This window comes from Rhinoderma darwinii, chromosome 5, assembly GCF_050947455.1.
Source record: "Rhinoderma darwinii isolate aRhiDar2 chromosome 5, aRhiDar2.hap1, whole genome shotgun sequence".
Lineage (NCBI taxonomy): Eukaryota > Metazoa > Chordata > Amphibia > Anura > Rhinodermatidae > Rhinoderma > Rhinoderma darwinii.
In genome coordinates this window covers 306,670,389-306,689,295 of record NC_134691.1, presented here as the reverse complement: position 1 = coordinate 306,689,295, position 18,907 = coordinate 306,670,389, and the positions used below count along the sequence as shown (strand labels likewise).

Below are 18,907 nucleotides of genomic sequence, written 5' to 3'. Positions count from 1 at the left end.
GTTTATGAATCTGGCTGTAAAAAATTAGTCCGTTTTTCATTATATTTTTCAATTATTCTATTAGTTAAAGGTTTTTTTTTTCCCAGAATCAACATTTTTAACCTATCTACAGGATAGGTGATAATCGTCTGATCGTTAGGAGCCTCACCCCTTGGACCCTCATCGATCTAGTGATTGCCGTGGGTCCCAGCGGTGGAGCCCCCAGCGATCAGACAGTTATCACCTATCCTGTGGATAGGTGATAAATGTTGATACTGCAAAAACCTTTTTTAATCAAATTGTCAGTGTCAACTAATATGAAACGAATAGTCAGTTTTTAGGAAACTAGATATTTGATTATATAAAAATACGAACATAAGGCCCTGTTCACACCACATTTTTTTACATCCTGTTTAAAGGTACTGTTGTTGTTTTTTTAACCAGTTCAGGACCGGGCTATTTTGCGCCTTCAGGACCAGACACCGTTTAGCCATTTTTAGCACGTGTTAGTTAAATGGCTATAACGTTTTTATTTGTTGGGCTAACGACGTGATTTTTGCGACATTTTTTCCGTAGACAATGCAGGTTTCATTTTTTATCATTTTTATACGCACCTTTTTTGCTATTTTAGAATTTTTATTCATAAAGTTTGAAAATAATAGTAAAAAAATAAGCTTTTTTAAGTTTCAGCTATTTTTTTGGGGTAATAACATAGTTTTACCCTAAAATAGACCTCTTATTTGTGATAGTCATTGTCTACCGTAAATTTTAATATATTACACGTCTATATTAGGGTAATTGGGTCAGCGCTAGCGTTACAACAATGATTGGTGGGGGGAACGTTTTTTTGGGGGTGGGTATTTTATGTGTATTTATTATTTAATTTTTTTTTGCACTTTACTTTACTATTTTTTTTTTTTTACTATGGTCTGTCCCCCAAAGGTCAGAAAAGACCTTTGGGGAACTTTATATATTTTTCTTCTTTCTTTTACACCATGTTTTTCCACTGTAACTGGAGCCCCAGTTACAGGGGAAATCAGCCCTCTCATAGTGACGATTGTCACTAACTGGGCTGTGCTGGGTCTAGTAAGACCCAGCAGCAGCCTGCCACTAACGGCACCCGGTGATCATGTGACCAGTCACATGATCACCGGGAGGAATAGAGACAGCGCCGCTGCTGCTGTCTCTATTCCTATACACATCGTTCATTGAACACTGTGTAAAAAGACATCAGAGAGGACAGAAGCAGCTAAAGCTGCTTCTATCCTCTCCTCAGGGTCCCCGGCAGTCACTGACAGCCGGAGACCCGACATTCAGCTGCCCGATCGCGCGGGCAGCAAGTTAAAACCTGAGCCGTAAAAAGTCTACGGCTCGGGTTTTAAGGACCCTGACCGCTGGCCGTAAAAATACAGCCAGCGGTCGGGAACCAGTTAAGTTCAATGTACCTTTTAACTGGTTGCAAAAACGTGCCTGAGTTAGGGTATGTTCACACTACCTATTTTCAACCATTTTTCGGCCCGTAAACGCCCAAAAAATGTCAGAAAAATCAGAAGCAGAACGCCTCCAAACATCTGCCCATTGATTTCAAAGGGAAAACGGTGTTCTGCTCCGACGGAGCGTTTTTCGCGGCGTTTTTTTACGCGTAAAAAAACGGTCGCGAAAAAGAAGTGCAGGACACTTCTTGGGATGTTTTTGGAGCTGTTTTCCATAGACTCTATTGAAAAAAGCTCCAAAAATGGCCGTAAAAACGCCACAAAAAACGCTGCGTAATTCGGGAGTGGCACAAAAAACTTCTAAAAATCAGGAGTTGTTTTCTCTTGAAAACAGCTCCATATTTTGAGACGTTTTTGACTCTGCGTGTGAACATACCCTAAATGTAGCCAAAATCATACTCAATGTCAGTACCAAACCCTAGAGAAAATGGAGAAAGCTGTGTGAATGTCTAATTGTGGTGGCAGATGTAACATGTTCCCAGCTATTACAATATGTTACATAGAAGCTAAAGGTGAGAGTACAGTGTAATCCTTTTAAGATTCCGGTGTGACAGGGTACAAGCTGCTATTGTTTACTATTTTAAATCAATATTAACCTTTTGAAATTAGACTTTGGTAATTGATGCTTTAAGATTTTTAATATTAGTAACTAGAGATGAGCAAACTTATGATAAGTTTGGTTCGGCTGGTTCGCCGAATTTCACGAAAAAGTTCGATTCGGACCGAACTAGTTCGGACCGAACCTGTAATTCAAGAAAGCCCATAAAAATCGTGGCCGTGATAACGGCACGGGCAGCCCTTAGAAGTCTATGGAGCTCCGGTAATGACGGGTGGCTACATGTGTGCACCCGGCATTACGGCAGCGTTGCTAGGCGACGTCAGTAAATAGTCACTGTCCAGGGTGCTGAAAGAGTTAACTGATCGGCAGTAACTCTTTCAGCACCCTGGACAGTGAATTCCGATCACAATATAGAGCAACCTGTAAAAAAAATAAAAGACGTTCGTACTTACCGAGAACTTCCTGCTTCTTCCTCCAGGTCGGCCTCCCGGCCGTTGCCTTGGTGACGCGTCCCTCTCGACATCCGGCCCGACATCCCTGGATGACGTTTCAGCCAATGTGACCGCTGCAGCCAATCACAAGCCAATCACATGCTGCAGCGGTCACATGGACTGTCGCGTCATCCAGGGATGTCGGGCTGGATGTCAAGAGAGGGACGCGTCACCGTTGCCTTGGTGATGCGTCCCTCTCTTGACATCCGGCCCGACATCCCTGGATGACGTTTCAGTCCATGACTGGCTGACATGACTGGCCTGTGATTGGCTGCAGCGGTCACTTGGACTGAATCGTCATCCCGGGAGGTCGGACTGGAGGAAGAAGCAGGGAGTTATCGGTACGTAGGAACTTCTATTTTTTTTACACATTGATGTATATTGTGATCGGAAGTCACTGTCCAGGGTGCTGAAACAGTTACTGCCGATCGCTTAACTCTTTCAGCACCCTGGATAGTGACTATCTCCTGACGTCGCGTACCGGAAAATCAGTGACTCATAAGCCGGGTTCGGTCAAAACGTGTTCGGCCGAACCTGGTGAAGTTCGGATTCGCTGCGAACCGAACTTTTCACGATGTTCGGACCGAAACCGGGTTCGGTTGTCCCGGTTCGCTCATCTCTATTAGTAACCATTAATTTATACAGGGTGGGCCATTTATATGATGGGAATGGTTGCTGATATTAACTTCCTGTTTGTGGCACATTAGTATATGGGAGGGGGGAAACTTTTCAAGCTGGGTGTTGACCATGGTGGCCATTTTGAAGTTGGCCATTTTGTATCCAACTTTAGTTTTTTCAATGGGAAGAGGGTCATGTGACACATCAAACTTATCAAGAATTTCACAAGAAAAACAATGGTGTGCTTGGTTTTAACGTTACTTTATTCTTTCATTAGTTATTTACAAGCTTCTCTTTGTTTACAGCCATTGACATGTTGCATTCCTGGATGAACAGTTTCCTGGAAAGTGGATTGGTCGTCGTGGGCCAGTTGAATGGCCCCCTAGGTCTCCCGATCTGACCCCCTTAGACTTTTATCTTTGGGGTCATCTGAAGGTAATTGTCTATGCTGTGAAGATACGAGATGTGCAGCAACTGAAACTACGGATACTGGAAGCCTGTGCCAGCATTTCTTCTGTGGTGTTGCTATCAGCGTGTGAAGAGTGGGAGAAGAGGGTTGCATTGACAATCCAACACAATGGGCAGCACTTTGAACACATTTTATAAGTGGTCAGAAACTTGTAAATAACTCATGAAAGAATAAAGTAACATTAAAACCAAGCACACCATTGTTTTTCTTGTGAAATTCTCGATAAGTTTTATGTGTCACATGACCCTCTTCCCATTGAAAAAACTAAAGTTGGATACAAAATGGCCGACTTCAAAATGGCCGCCATGGTCAACACCCAGCTTGAAAAGTTTCCCCCCTCCCATATACTAATGTGCCACAAACAGGAAGTTAATATCACCAACCATTCCCATTTTATTTAGGTGTATCCATATAAATGGCCCACCCTGTATATTGGTGATGTAATCTATAGGGATGGACAAACACTATTTACGGTGGTGTCTTGATAAAAAAAGGTTTATATACCTTAAAGGGAACCTGTCACCAGGATTTAACCTATTAATTCAGCAATATCTGGTGGTAGTGGGTGAAAAATCGTTTCTATATAACCTATAATTGTCTTCTTAGTCGGCTCTGTAGCTTTAGTATTCCGCTTTTTAGCGTTCCCACACCGTATGCTAATCAGCATAAAAGTGTCAAATCTTCGTTTGAAAAGAGTAAAATCTTCATTCCTCAAGTCTTTCCGAGTTTACCCCGCCTATGTACTTTTGATTGACAGCTCCTCACATCCCCCCAGCACACAAAACCCTGCGCTTGTGCATTGATGTCCTCTTCTGGTGCGTGCGCACAACGGGACACCGGATTATTACGATAAAAGGCGCAAAATGTTTGCAGACCGTTATTTACAGTTGGAGGAGGAGTTTAGGAGAGGGGATAACGGCAATGAACATTTGATAGCAGCGGCCAGTGAGGGATATGTAAAGTTCAATAAGTGAAATGCTGGTGACAGGTTCCCTTTAAAGGGGTGGTGTCATGAAGAATCCTTTGTCCATATGCCCTTTTAGGGCTCATTGACATTGGAGAGCTAGTAGAGAGAGCCACTATGTAACAGCTTCTCCCACTTTTGCGGACCTGACCCATCTATAGTGTACATTACATGATCGGCCATGGCTGACATATAATACTACTGTACATTTCTCCTAAAGAGACCGCTGCAGGTGAAATGTTTAGTCAGACACAGCCTTATCCAGTGATACCAGCTGATCGCCAGGAGTTTGAAATCCTGGACTTCGTGAAACAAACCCTTTAATAAAAAAACAATCCCAAACGTTAGACACCAGTAAAAAAAATTCTACATATTTTACCCGTCTACTCGGTCTTCTCCAGCCTTGCTCTAACTTTTTTATACAATGGGGGCATTTATCAATAGTTTCGCAGGCAGCATACACCCACGAGTGCAAATACACAAATGTTATGCAACAATAAATGGGGAACTCCATTACTAAATTTTGGTGCATTTTATGTCTCCCCGTAGCCACGCCCTTTTACTGGACACTGGAAATGTCGAGTTAGTTGTAACAAGTGTCTTAAGCTGGGTACACATATATCAGTTGTGTCTGCCCACTTGTTTTTAGCCTGAGCCGGACACAACTGATGAGACTTTGTGCAGTGGTCCGCCATCCATAGCCGGATCATATCCGGACAGAAAAACATTGCATGCAACATTTTTCTGTCAGGCGAAAGTAGACATCTGTGATAAAATGGATGAAACTGAAGCCTGGACTGCTTACGTAGGAAAGCATGGGATCGGTTCTGGCATTGATTTCCCTCTGGTGTTTCTGTGCTACACAGGAGGGAAACTATGATGGATTTTAAGATATATAGGAAAAGGGTCTAAAACACATAAATTTGGTGCACATCAAGCACTATTTTGGCACAATTTGTTGTACATTTTTGCTTGGTCAATTTTGCCTAGTGTCTTTGTATGGAAAATAGAAGGGAGTAAGGGGGTAAGGAGGAAAATAGAGGAGCTGATGTAATCTATGTGAGCGTTCAGAAAACATAGAAACATCATAGAGATGTTAGTCTTCTTGGATTCAGACCCACGGTTCTTACAATGAAACGGTGATGACATCCTCACAATTTTGTTTTGTTTGTATATATTAGCTGTTTCTGTGTTTTCGGAAATTCATATGAACCATTATTTTGGGGTCTATGTCATTGATAGGTCCTCTATGCTAGACATTTACATTGGAATTAAACAACTGTTGAAGCATCTATTGTGAAATGCCTATTCAGTGTGATGCAAAGATTGAATCACCTTGGCCCACTGGCAATAAGGGCCACGGTCCCTGTACCCTCATAAACTCATTGAGAGCTGTATTCAGTAAGTATGGGGCTTCACACAGCACCATATTACGTAATTATTCTTTCCTAGATGTAATGCTTCGAGAGGAGAATAGCAATATGGCATTTGATGGAAATCACAGAATCCAATAAAAAAAACCTCTCTATGCCGCCTTATAAAATTAGTAGAGCCCCATAGTCTGTGTCTGTATTATTGCTCCGTATAACTCAGCGGTTGTACAGAATTGTAATACGCAGCCTATTTGGAGCTAGATACATTACATTCTACAACATATTCGTAGAAAGATGTACTGTAAGCTTGAGATGCCGCGTTACTATGTCAGGACTAGATTAATTAAAGTTTACTACAAAGATATCCCATGTTTCCAAGCATTCCTTGCCAGCCCTTGAGTCAATCTATTATATTCCATTAGCTAAGAAAATGATAGAAATGTAGTACAAATGTATACAGGCCTAATAGGTCTTCATTATACAACTCATTTCCCTTTGTATGTACTACAGCAGTGATCGTCAACCTGTGGCTCTCCAGTTGTTGCAAAACTACAACTCCCAGCATGCCGGTTGTAGTTTTGCAACATCTGGCAGGTTCGGGAACACTATCCAAAAGAAAACGGGGAAATACATTAAAGTAAGTTGGATTAGCTAAGATTTTTGCTGACAACCAATTGTTCTTACAGACAAAAGAGTCAAGAATTAATAACTCAAACAAAACAAAAACCTTTACATCTTTAGGACAAGAAGTTTACCGCTTTATGCTATAAATAAACTGGAGAAAAGTCGGATCACTTTCAAGCCTTTGTGATTTAGAAAAGCTAAGGAATGATCAGATCCAGTTTCCATTAAATGAGGCAGCCATGGGAGTCATTCATTCTGATAAGCCCACAGTTGAATGGAAACTGTCCAAGCATTCAAGGGTTGTCTGAGGGCCTGCTGTCCCAATTTCAATGCTTATGAATAAATAAGAATTCAATCTGTACTATGTGCAAAAAACATGTAAATTTTTTTTTTTCATTCTGGATCTTAAAGAAACTTGAATGGTTTTCTTAAAGTAGACCAGTCACTTTGACAAACTTATTCATATAAGAGCCATACTGACTTCCTAATAGAGTTATAGTAATAACCAAAATTATACCTACTAAACAACCCCCCAAAGTGCCAAACTGGAGGGCTGAAACGAAAGCATTTTCTCGTTCAAATGAATCACATGGTATATTACATGATTCTTTATTATTTGAAATATGTAATGTAAATTCCATAGCATAAGCCTATTCCCCCAATGCATACTTACTAACATTACATTATGGGAATTTTAAGTACCGTCCTATTTTGCAGCAAGCTAACATAAACACAGCCCCTTTCACAGCTCAGTTTGCGCGACTTTCTTACTGAGAATCGGGTTGTTGGGGTGACCATCCGGCCCACAAAAACACTCCATGGTCAACGTCCCTTAGATCACATTTCTTCATTACTCCAATGTTTGGTTTGAATATCAACCTAACTTCTTGACCGTGTATGAATGTTGTATTCATTTAGCAAAGCATTAGATTGTCACCTGATCCTGCTAAATTCAGTGGGTTTAGCTTATTTTTGTCTAATGCACATGGCCAGTTTAAGGAATGTTTCCAGCACTTTAACGCCTGAAGAAGGCATAGAGAGAAGGGGGAGCCCTCACTGAAGCCCAATATTACAGGCTTAGGGCTTGTCCACACATAACGTAATTGCTGCGTATTTTCCGTCCGGAATTGGGGACGGAAAATATGCAGTGGAATACAGTAGCTGCAAAGTGAATGTGAATAAACAGATTTCATCCACACGCTGCAGAAAATTGCAGTCCACGATTACTGGATTACTGTCAATTACTTCTGCGGAAAGGGGACTGAATTCCTGCATTTTTCAGGGGAGATAACACCATCTCTCAGGCTTGAAAAAAACGCAGCAAAATACGCACTAAGATACGGTGATAAATGGTGTGGTTTTTCTGCATTGTCTGCTAGTTTAAGCGTAAATGCTGCAGATTTTTTTTGCAGAAAATCCTTTACATGTGGACGAGCCCTTAAAATGCAGTAAGCAAAAAGATGAAGAGAAGATAAAATGATATTTTTGTCAAAACCATTGAAATTGAATGCAGGATGTTTAGGGGTATTTTACAGTTTAGGAGTTAATCTACACTAAAACTTTAATAACTTTGTAAATACATTGCTTTACTTATCTGATACTGAATTTAATAGCCCAGGGCTCAATACACAATTCTGTTAGTTTCAATAGAAAACAGTTGATAAGCTTATTCCATACCAGCATAGTTGAGCTCAGTGGCATAGCTAGAGTCCTTTGGGCCCCAGGACAAATTTTGCACCTGGGAACCCCACTGCTCGCTTGTTGCTCGGATATGCGTGGGCAACATCGCTATAAGAAAATATTCTATCTATGGATAGTAACTGAATAATGCCACCATACAATTACAGAATAATACAGTTACACCATGACCACATGTTACCACCACTTAGCGACTAAATAATAACACTATACTGTTACGGAATAATACCACCACACCAAGACTACATCTTACCTCCACATAGGGACTGAATAATACCCCCATTCTGAAATTGAATAATACCGCAACACCATGGCCACATAGTGACTGAGTAATACCCCCATACTGTTACTGAATAATACTGCCACACCATTACCACATAGTGACTGAATAATACCACCACACCATAACCACATAGTGACTAAATAATACCCCCATACTGTTACTGAATAATACCTCCGCACCATAACCACATAGTGACTGAATAATACCCCCATACTATTACTGAATAATACCTCCACACAATAACCACATAGTGACTGAATAATACCCCATACTGATACTGAATAATACCGCCACACTATAACCTCATAGTGACAGAATTATGCTCTCATACAGTTACTGAATAATACCGCCACACCATAACCACATAGTGACTGAATAATACCTGCATACTGTTACTGATTAATACCACCACACCATAACCATATAGTGACTGAATAATACCCCATACTGATACTGAATAATACCGCCACACCATAACCACACAGTGACTGAATAATGCTCCCATACTGATACTGAATAATACTCCCACACCATAACTACATAGTGACTGAATAATACCTCTATACTGTTACTTAATAATACCGCCACACCATAACCACATAGGGACTGAATAATACCCCAATACTGTTACTGAATAACACCGCCACATCATAACCACATAGTGACTGAATAATACCCCAATACTGTTACTGAATAATACCGCCACATCATAACAACATAGTGACTGAATTGTACCCCCATACTGTTACTGAATAATACCAATACACCATAACCACATATTACTTCCACACAGTAATTGAATAATGCAACAAACTGTTATTGAATAACACCGCCACACCATGATCCCATATTACACCACATAGTTACTGAATATTACCAACATTCTGTTACTGAATAATACCACCACACCAAGACTACGTATAACCTCCACATAGTGATTAAATAATACCCCCATACTGTTACTGAATAATACAGCCACACCATGACCATATATTATCAGCACATACTGACTGAATTTTGCCACCGTACTGTTATTAAATAAAAACCAATATACAAAAACTAATATTACCCATATATAGTAACCATATAGGGGTAGATACTAGCTCTACACAAGCAGTCTGCAGACGATATAAGTGAATTTGATACAGTTAGTGCACATCCAATGACTTACAGGTGATTTTTTTTCTCAGATTGGAGTCGTTGACTTTCCCTTTTCTTCTTTATTCGGGCCAGACTGCCATGACTTCCAGCCATGAATCGTCTCTGCATAATTTAAAATACAGACATCTTTGACCACTTGATTTTCAAGCATCCTCCCCACCTATTCCCAAACAGTTATAGTGCCCCCTTTAGTCCTCATACTGTAATAGTGCATCCATTAAATAGTGGCGCATCCATTAAATAGTGAGGCCTCCCATGTAGTAGACAGGTGTCCCATATAGTAGTTAGGGGCTCCCATATAGTAGTTAGACCCCATCTAATAGTTAGGCCCTCCATTTAGTAGATAGATACCCTATATAGTAGATAGGTGCCCCCATATAGTAGTTGGGTCCCATATAGTAGATAGGTGCACCCTATATAGTAATTAGGTGCCCCCTTTGCGCCAATAAAAATATATTTTTTTAACTTACCTAACCCCAGGTCCAGATGCTGCGTATTCTGCCTCCTGCCCAGTGCAGGCAACACGATGCAGTGACATCCTCAGCAACCTTTAGTAGGCCACAGCCCTGAAACAGCCTGTGGCTTACCAGAGTCACTGGCAGGGCAGGGAGCCAATGGCTCCCTGCTACACCATAGTAGGCAGCGCTCGCCCCCTGCGACCGCTATCGTTAAGCCCGTGGTTAAGCTCCAAGAATCGGTGGGAGAGTCAGTTGAGCTCCAAGAACCAGTGGGAGAGTCAGTTTACTGTTTAGTGCCTGATGTAAAATTATGCGTCCCATAATGCAAATTACTAGAGCAATCTCTGTATAGACATTGAACGAGGAAGGAGTACCGGGAGATTTCAGCTCTGAAGCCTGTAGAATTGTGAAGTGAATACAGCTCGGCACTATAATACGGTCTTCAACTCAGGAATAGTATGTTATAAGTAATGTATTTGCAAAGTTATACATATTTTCATATACAGTAGATTAATTCTGTGTAAACTGTAAATGTCCAAATATGTATTATAATATTGTATTATGCACTGGTAATATATTTCTTAGCCCCTGTGCTTGTTTCATTGTTTTTTTGTGTTTTTTTTCTCTCTCACCAACGACAATGTAATTTAGGAATCATTTTTGAACTTGTTTGAACAGGCAGTGTGGGTTATAAGAATGGTCAGGTTCATCATATTGGAGACATAGATGTAATGAAGCGAACAGTAACTTTTTACAACTTGTCAGCTGGGCAATTGATCACTTCTAACAATTTGTTATCCTCATAGATAGGCCAGATGAAGTGTGTGGCACTCATTGTTCATTGAGGGAATTCATGGGTTGAGAATACACAATGTTGACAGGTCTCCAGCAGGGATGGTTAATCGGTAGCTGGGTGTCCTACAGTACAGTTCCATGTAAGTGACATGGAATTAATGTGTTCAAAAGAGAGTCACTGTGATCCTGTTCATCCAGGGAAAGTAAATTATTATAATTGGGTTGAGGACCAAGAGCAGCGGCTAGGTGTAGACACAGACAAAGAACACAGAAAATTACCATACGTTGCTATTCAACATTAATTTCTGATTTGGTTATCATGGTGCAAGATGTCTTGCATTCTCTTTTTCTTTATACATAGGATGTGACAGAATGGCCACAATTCATTAGGAATGGCGACACCAGAATATAGATTTTTTTTTAGCGTTTTTTGTAAGCTAAAGCATCCTAAAATAAAAACGATATAGCACAAGTAAGAAATATATAATAGTAATTTTCTATTATCCATTATCCTCACACTTGCCCCAGTCCTTGGTGATCCAGTAGTACAGTGTCCTGCAATAATCGGTGACCATGCGATACAATTACCATACTCTACTAATCGAGTGGTTCGTAGTCCCTAATGACCCTCTGTTTAGTGTTCTGTTGCTGGTAACCTGGTGATTTAGTGTCTATCCCTGATCATGCAGTGATTGGACCTCCAAAACTTGTGATCATTTATTAACAGTCCTGGGGCATCCATTGATGATACTCCTATGGTAACATCTGATTATCCAGTAAAAGCCTTTTTTGCCAATTGATTTAGTAGCTATATCTGGGGACCTAAAGGTCATTCTTGGGGAATCAGTGGCTCAATATTGTCCTCCATTATCCATTGGTTCATTAACCATCTCTGTTGATGAGGGCCGTCCCTGGTGATATAGGCTTTAGTCTATTCCCTGACAAACTAGTTGGGGTAGCTCCTGCCACATCCAAGTTCCTACTACCAAAAAGTCCTTAATGTTCCTGCCATAGAGCACTCTGTGCTATATAGAGTCATATTATTCAAATCAAAACTAATTGTTAATACTTTGTTCATGCACCTGTTTCTCTTTTTAATCCCAGAATATCAATGGCAATAAAGGAATAGGTTGTTATTATTATTATTATTATTAGTATTATTATTTTTCTTCATTAAGAGCTAACCTTTTTTTAAAAATCTCTAATTATTCTACAACTAAAACAAGCAAGAAGAAAACTATAGGCAACATACAAAAAATTTTGACATTTCTTAGAAAACAACTTTTTAGTTGATACTGAAATGTAAAAAAAAAGAAGCTCTTAGTGTAACCTATTTTAATAGAAATGTAACCCCTGTGTATCTCCACCATAATTGGATTGTTCTGAGAATTCCTGGTAGCTGTCGTTTATGTTTCTTGATACAATTAAGTCAAATTGGAAAAATTCTGTAATTTAAAAAAAGAAAAGAAAAACAAAAAACTATTTTCAATTAGTTAGATGAACAATTACAGGTATGATTGACACAGTCATTCTACAAATGTACCAAATCAGTAAGAGAACATCATGTGTAACAAACAACTTTGTACTAAACAAACAATGAATCAAAATTGTACCTAAAATAAGACATCATACACACTAATTCATTCAGAGCTCAGCTGTCGCCAGTACCTCATATCTTTTTATCAAATTCTATTGAATGCATTGAAATTAAATAGATTTTATTAGTTTCTTAGGGGGTTTTGATTTATTTGTAAACTTTTATATTCTATTTACAAGCCAGATGTAGTGATGGCGAATATTAACCCCTTACAAGTTGTGTAATTTGCTGTGGAAAATATGCATCAAAACCGCAGGAAATTCACAGATAAAAGCCACACCTAATTGTGCATTTTTCGATGTGTTTTTAGGTGCGTTTTTTAAATTTTGATGCGTAAATAGGTGCGTTTTCATGCTGCAGGTTTTGGTGTGCTTTTCTTCAGAACTAATCAGATACAAATTGCAAGTGGAAACGCAAGATAAATTGACATGTTGCGGATTTGAAAAAAATAAGTAAAAAAACTACACATAATTTGAAACGCTGTGTCCGTAACAACCCGAACTAAAAAACTATTACATTATTTAACCCCCACAGTGAGCTCCGTAAAAAGGAAAACAAAAAAACAATGCCAGAATAGCTTTTTCTGTTCATCCTGCCTTTGAAAAAATGCCATAAAAGTCATCCAAAGTACAGAATAAAGTTATTATGTTATGAGTTAAACGGCGTAAATTTAAGATGCAAAAAACAATGGTGAAATCTTAGGGCTTTTTCGATTACCCCCCAAAAAGTTAATAATAGTTAATCAATAAATTATATGAACCCCAAAATGGTGCCATTAAAAAACACAACTTGTCCCACAAAAAACACGTCCTCACACGGCTATATGTATGGAAAAATAAAAAAGTCATGGCTTTTGAAATGCGACAATCAAAAAACTGAAAAAATTGCTCTGTCATTAGGGCCCAATATAGGGTGGTCAGAAAGCCCACGTTCATACGTGGCAGAATTTTTCTGCTGCAAATGTTGGTGCAGATTTGGGGCAATTACGCAATGAATCTGAACCAACATTTGCATATTTGACAGGTAATTCAGACGTTGCCGATATCACAGTGGACTTGCCACAGATTTCAGTTTTTGCATTTCAAAGGCTGAAATCCGCAGTGAAATTCCGCTACTTCTCCGCAACAGACAGTGCATGCTGCGGACTGAAAATTCTGCACCGCAGGCTAAATTCCCCACAGTTATTTTCCGCAAAGTCTGAACTGTTTTCTAAAAATGTATAGAAAGAAATGAAAAAAACGACTGCTGCAGATTCCACTGCGGACTGTCCACATCTGAATTCAACAGAACTGAACGTGGCCTTTAGGGTATGTTCACACGCTAAGGCTGGGTTCACACGACCTATTTTCAGACGTAAACGAGGCGTATTATGCCTCGTTTTACGTCTGAAAATAGGGCTACAATACGTTTGCAAACATCTGCCCATTCATTTGAATGGGTTTGCCGACGTACTGTGCTGACGACCTGTCATTTACGCGTCGTCGTTTGACAGCTGTCAAACTACGACGCGTAAAAATACAGCCTAGTCAAAAGAAGTGCAGGACACTTCTTTGGACGTTTTTGGAGCTGTTTTCTCATAGACTCCAATGAAAATAGCTCCAAAAACGGACGTAAAAAACGCCGCGAAAAACGCGAGTTGCTCAAAAAACGTCTGAAAATCAGGGGCTGTTTTCCCTTGAAAACAGCTCTGTATTTTCAGACGTTTTTGGTCACTACGTGTGCACATACCCTTAACAAAAAACGTCTGAAAAATACGAAGCTGATTTCAGAGAAAACAGCCTCTGATTTTCAGGCGTTTTTGAAGCTGAGAATGAAATTTGGAGCTACTTTTGAGGGTATGTGCACACGCTAGCTGGCTTTTACGTCTGAAAAGACAGACTGTTTTCAGGAGAAAACAGCTGCCTCGTTTCAGTCGTAAATGCTCCTCCTCGCATTTTGCGAGGCTTCTCTGACAACCGTAAATGTTGAGCTGCTCTTCATTGACTTCAATGAAGAACGGCTCAAATTACGTCTGAAAGAAGTGTCCTGCACTTCTTTTGACGAGGCTGTATTTTTACGCGTCGTTGTCTGCACAGTACGTCGGCAAACACATTCAAATGAATGGGCAGATGTTTGCCGACGTATTGTAGCCCTATTTTGAGACGTAAAACGAGGCATAATACGCCTCGTTTACATCTGAAAATAGGTCGTGTGAACCCAGCCAAAGGGTTAAAAGAGCTGTAGACACAAATTAGTAGAATATATTTTTATTAAGACTATACTTATTTATACACTAGCAACTGCCTTTGTATTCAGTCATACAATGGGTAAAATGCTTGTATATACTGGTGTACTACAAATTTTCCAAAGAAAATAGAAACAAAAATATTGTATGTTCTGACATTTGCAGTTGGAGTAAGAAAACACACACATTTATATATTTTAAGTGTACGAATGTATCTTGTGAGGGCTTTTGTACTTATAAATGTACGAACCTGCGTCCAATACAATATGTTAAAAGGGTTTTTTAACAATCAACATTTAACGCCTATCCTCGGGATGTTAGAACCCTGGAGGCCCTTCCGTTTGCCACTTTAAATAAACTTTTTCCCTCCATAGTCATGTTGCCTTGTAATATTCATAAAGGTCACAGTTATTTAATCATAGCTATTGTCATTTTATTCAATCTAGTGTTACTGTATCAGATGAGAAAGTGTCTCACTCACTTTTTAAAAAAAAACAAAAAACAAGGATAGGCAGATAAAACTGTTCATTGCCTTTCACAGGGAACACAGAGAATTGTAATTTTTTTTTTGTGTCCCTTTAGGTTTAACTTGGAAAGATGATTACACTCAACATATCATTGCCAATGAATTATCAAATATTTGTAAAATATACAGCAGACAACCAGATTCTCTTCCATCTGATTCTTCCAGCAATTCAAGGTATGAGACTTCTTACAGAATATATTATTTTTCTGCACATTCAATAAGGCTGTGTTCACATCACCGTTGCTTTCCGCTGAGGGGTTTCGGCGGGTTAACTCCTCAGCGGAAAGGCAAACTGAAACCTAAGCTTTTGTTTCCCTCACCATTGAACTCAATGGTGACAGAAACCTAGCTAATGGTTTCCGTTTGTTTTTGACGGAATCAATAGCCCAGTCGACTGCGCTATTGATTCCATCAAAACAACGGAACCCTGTTACGACGGTGACAAACGGAAACCTTTAGCAATTTTTCAGTCACCATTAATATCAATGGTGAGGGAAACTGAATTTTTGGTTTCCGTTTGCCTTTCCGTTAATGGGTTAACCCGACGAAAACCTCAGACGGAACCTCTCAATGGAAGGGAAACGGTGATGTGAACAGGCCCTTAAATACTTATACTCTCACATATAATTGCAGTGTGTACACATTGTAACTAAAACAAAAGATCCTGAACCTGGGGATGACAGCAATAAATCACTGATAGCCCCTCTGATGGTTAACTGGGGTAATGGGCAAAATAGTATTTGTTAACAGGTTTTTTTTTATTGTCCCCCTAATATGAAACAGTTGAAAACCGCCTCATAGGGGTTGCTTTGCCTTCTTCAGCATCAAAGCTGCAGGATAATGGGTCAAATGTGATGGACTTGTGTTCTGTTTTTATTCAACCTTACGAACAATGTTACTATGACACTCCTAGTAAACACTAAAGGGGTTCTCCCTTGATTAAATATTTTTTTATTACTCTGTTGGATCATGCGAAACATAACAATTTTTTAGTTGTAATAATTTAAAAAAAAAATACGGCTGTGTCTAGAAATTACTGTTACATGCTTCTAATGGTCCCCCTGGTGTTCCTTTAATTCCCTCTCAGAATGTCCACCTGGTGGCAGTGAACACACGTGCCCAGGTGGTCAGTCCCTCTGTCCTGGTCTTCCTGAACACTGGCGATGGAGTAAATCTTGTTATTGTGCAGGCCAGCCAATAATCATCGCACTAGAAGTGGCTTCTTCTCACCAGCACTGACTATATTCTGTGGACACCTATCAAGGCAATCAAAAATGCCACCCAGCACTTTACACTCATGCATAAAAAGTCAAGCAGACACCTGCTAAAGATAAAAATACAAGATATGTAGAGTTCATACATGTCACTAATGCTTATGTCTACATGCACATGTCTTCACTGTAAGGGCATGGCCAGACGTGGCGGAATTGCTCTGGAATTCCACTGCGGCCAGTCCGCTGCGGAAATCCGCAGTGGACATTTTCTCCATTGCTTTCCTCAGCTTTTTAGTTAGGTTCGCGCACACGTTGCGGAAAACTCCGCTGCGGAACATAGGCTGCGGTGCGGAATTTGGTGTCCGCAGCATACACTGGCTGTTGCGGACGTGTAGCGGACTTGTTGCGGACTCATTGCGGAATTTCTCCATTGACTTCAATGAAGATTAAAAATTCCGCAATGAAGTCCGCAGATGTTATGTGTGTTGCGTAGCGTATTGGTTTTACGAACATGATATTTCTTCATTCTGGCTGGACCTATGTATTTCTAGGTCTATAGCCAGACTGAGGCCCCATGCACACTAACGTAAAAACGCCCGTATTATTATTATTACGGCACGGGCAGGCCCATAGAAGTCAATGGGGCTCCCGTAATTACGGGTGACTACGTGTGTGCACCCGTAATTACGGAAGCGTTGCTAGGCGACGTCGGGAGATAGTCACTGTCTAGAGTTGAAAGAGTTATACGATCGGCAGTAACTGTTTCAGCACCCTGGACAGTGACTTCCGATCACAATATAGATCAACGTGTTAAAAAAATAGAAGTTCATACTTACCGAGAACTCCCTGCTTCTTCCTCCAGTCCGGCCTGCCGGGATGACGTTTTAGTCCATGTGACAGCTGCAGCCACTCACAGGCCAATCACAGGCTGCAGAGGTCACATGGACTGCCGCGTCATCCAGGGAGGTCGGGCTGGATGTCGAAAGAGGGACGCGTCACCAAGACAATGGCCGGGTAAGTATGAATTTCATTTACTTTTACTAGGGAAAGGGCTGTCCCTTCTCTTTATCCTGCACTGATAGAGAGAAGGGAAGTACTCTTCACCTGAATACGCAACGGCTAATCCGCATCAATTTAATGGACATTTTAGGCAAAGCCGCAACAGAATCTGCAAAGCAGATTATGTGCGCCATTGATGCGGACAGTGTCGGCAGATATGCGCCACGTCTGGCCATGCCCTAACAAGGCTAACAGGAGCAGTGGACCCACTGGATCACTAGCAGATTTGGCTTAGGGCTAAATCAGGGAGCAGAGTCTAAGAAAATTGTGCATTTTCCATCCTTAACCTCGCAAAGAGGTATGAACTTCCCACAGTGGTTGCTACCCCCGAAGTAATCTCCTTTACCAAAGGCTGGTGCGGAGATTGTCAATAGACACCAGGAAGCGTTAGAAAGATAGCAGGCAGGCATTATAGTCAGATAGTGCACGGGTCGAGGCAGGTGGAGTTCAGTTTTAAACAGTAGACAGGCAGAAGACAGGATGGGTAGCTGACAGGGGCATCTGGAGCGCACTGTGCCTTTAAGATTCCAGGAGCCAGCGCATGCACCCACATGCATAGCGGCACGATGCAGGAGCAGAGCAGCGGCACATCGTGATGTTCACATAATCACCTAAACTAAAGAGACCAAAAATCTCAATGATCCAGAAGCTGATAAACAGAGTCGACAATTGGTCTGATAAGGCGCAAGAGGTGATTAGACGAAGAAAAAATAAATAAATGTGACAATCATAAAAAATATATCATCTGTGATTGGTAAGGGAAATAATATGATGAAAAAGTTTCTGTATAACCTCCTGTCCTCCCCCCCCCTGGGGGTCACTGGAAGCTGTACAGGGGGAGACATGACAGTGACAGGCTGTGATCTTTCTTCCTGATGTAGCTTGCAGCTTTCTCTCTCCTACCCCTTCATTATAGAAACATAAAACTAGGAGGTAACACTTTTCATCTTTCTCCCCGAATATTGTTCCTCGAGCTGGTATGATTTAAAAGCTTACATTCTGCGCTTTAGTATGATGTCCAGATGTAGCCCTTATACTTTAGCTGCAGCAAGCATTTAAAGTCACTATGTATGACATATGACCTTGGCAGTGAAAGGGTTAATCGTGTGAACATTCACTTGCGGAATTGCAAAATTGTCTGCTCGATTAAATCTTTATTTTTGTCGCTAACCATGTGCTGTCTCTACATCTACAAGCAAAGTGTTAACATTTGTAGAGCAGAAAAAATATGCTGGGCGCAGCTGTGCTTCAAGGTTGGCAGTTGCACACCTATATAAGTGGATACACAAAACAAAATGAAAAGTGTTTTATATTTCTAAGTG

General features: G+C 40.4%; 1 protein-coding gene across 1 annotated transcript in view; it reads left to right on the top strand.

The window, feature by feature from the left end:
- PTPRN2 (protein tyrosine phosphatase receptor type N2) overlaps positions 1-18,907 on the top strand; it is a 721,223-nt gene that overhangs the window by 216,439 nt on the left and 485,877 nt on the right. Inside the window, exon 4 of the mRNA XM_075827406.1 lies at positions 15,369-15,486. Within this exon, the coding sequence (XP_075683521.1) occupies positions 15,369-15,486 (118 nt within the window). The remainder of the gene's footprint in view (positions 1-15,368; positions 15,487-18,907) is intronic.